The sequence below is a fragment of the Scyliorhinus torazame genome, chromosome 1 (genome assembly GCF_047496885.1).
Source record: "Scyliorhinus torazame isolate Kashiwa2021f chromosome 1, sScyTor2.1, whole genome shotgun sequence".
Lineage (NCBI taxonomy): Eukaryota > Metazoa > Chordata > Chondrichthyes > Carcharhiniformes > Scyliorhinidae > Scyliorhinus > Scyliorhinus torazame.
In genome coordinates this window covers 304805418-304807158 of record NC_092707.1, presented here as the reverse complement: position 1 = coordinate 304807158, position 1741 = coordinate 304805418, and the positions used below count along the sequence as shown (strand labels likewise).

Genomic DNA, 1741 nt, shown 5'->3' with positions numbered 1-1741 from the left:
GGCGGCTGGCGGCGGGCAGGGTGAGAAAGTCCCGGGGCTGAGGTAAAGTGTCCGGCGCTGGGCTGACCCCTACTTTTGGACACGGCTTCCCTCCAGCTGGAGGAGTTTGTCAGGAGGGTGGGTGGGTGGGAGGTGGATGTGAAATGAGCGCCGGGCGCCTTGGGCTCGGACCACAGCTGCTGTCCCACTGGCTCCGGCACTTGCTGTCAAAGCGTCCGGACAACACTCAGCGAAACCCCGCCAACCCCTCCTCCTGCTGCAAGTCACCTCACAACTACCTCCCCGCACATTGCTTCTCTCTTCTCCCCACTTTGGTGGTGAGGGAGATTTCTTTTTTCTCCCCCCCCTCACCCCCTCAGCTTTTTTTTAAAATAATTTTTTTTTTAAATTAAAGAGGGAAAAGTGCAACAACAAACGAAAAAAAAAATCCAAAGCTACTCACGTGAAAATTCCCGTTTACTCAAGTGCTGAGGGTTGCCTTGCTTGCGGCGAGACATGCTCGGTCACATCGGGAGCGGGAAGAAGGAGACTCCAGAGAAAATATCTTCATCAATGGCTTGACATAAAATAAATTAGAAATAATACAAAGATGGCGGATGGAGATGGATTGTGGGATAGCCGTCATGGCTTTAAAACGACCAAGTTCAAGTGCGTACGTGACGTGCCCGCGAACTTGAACGTCAGGAGGTGGCTGGGCAGGGCGAGAGGAGACAGCAAGCCAATGATACATACCCAGGGACACGGGGCTGGACAAACCCCAGTGATCAGAGAGACAGGGAGACACACACTCACACTCACAGCTACAGCTATCCAATAGGCGCAGCTTCAGGCAGCTTTCCAATCAATCCATCAACCCCCCACCCACAGCACCACCTCCTCTCTCTCTCTCAAAACCACTCCTCTGCCACCCCCTCGCACCCCTATCTCTCTCCTCTGCCAGCCCAAACTGCTTGCAACTCATGGGCACAGGGTTACCGGCCAAATTCACGCCAAGAAGCTCACATTTGTACAGGAGGTGGGGGGGGGGGGGGGGGTGGCAATCAGAGAGGAGAAAGGCACACGTCAATATGCACACACACATCTTTTGCGTGCGCCCCGCTATTTTGTTTGTCAACTTGCGGCAGAAGGGTGACATTATTCACAGTTAATCATTTGGGGAAATGGACGAGGTTTGCAAAGTATAAATAGCAAAACGGGTGTTAGAATTCCAGACTACTGGAATGGCGTGAGCACACGTGAGCCCAGATTGTGCACTTGGATAGAGAGCAGATATTTACATTTGTATATTATTTTAAATTAAAATCATAAATCAAGTCAATGGGTTTCTTTCACTTTCTAGCACAAAAGCAACTGCTCCTGGAGGTTGCTGACCCTTTCTGTGTGTATGTAGTTTAAATATATATATATATATATATAACATTATATCATGTTCATTTTGTAAATTCTATGAAATTCAAAGTGTCCTCGACAATCTATTTCCGTGACGTTACTTGTTAACCAGGGTCCCTTATTTTCGGTTACTTATCGGTGGACATTTCACAGAACTGTGGAAATGCATCAAATAACGTGAATATAAAATATAAAGTGAAAATGTTAATCCTATTATTTTTCTACCCTTTGTGTTATTCATTCTATACGGTATGTTAAACGAGAACGGCTTGATAATTGATCTTCACACCAATTCATTCCTCGTTTTTCAATGGATTTGCAGGTATTTTAGGTGCAGGTATTTGAGTTGAAT

The 1741-nt window shown here is 47.0% G+C and overlaps 1 protein-coding gene across 4 annotated transcripts in view; it reads right to left on the bottom strand.

Annotated features, from left to right (window-relative positions):
• The window catches only part of bcl11aa (BCL11 transcription factor A a), a 304266-nt gene extending 303488 nt beyond the window's left edge, over nt 1-778 (bottom strand). For 2 of the 4 annotated variants that reach the window (XM_072507811.1, XM_072507809.1), the window contains exon 1: nt 443-778. In XM_072507811.1, the coding sequence (XP_072363912.1) occupies nt 443-497 (55 nt within the window). In that variant the 5' untranslated portion in view covers nt 498-778. The remainder of the gene's footprint in view (nt 1-442) is intronic. The other 2 variants (XM_072507810.1, XM_072507812.1) reach the window with 2 other exon arrangements.
• Between the last annotated feature and the right edge of the window lie 963 nt (nt 779-1741).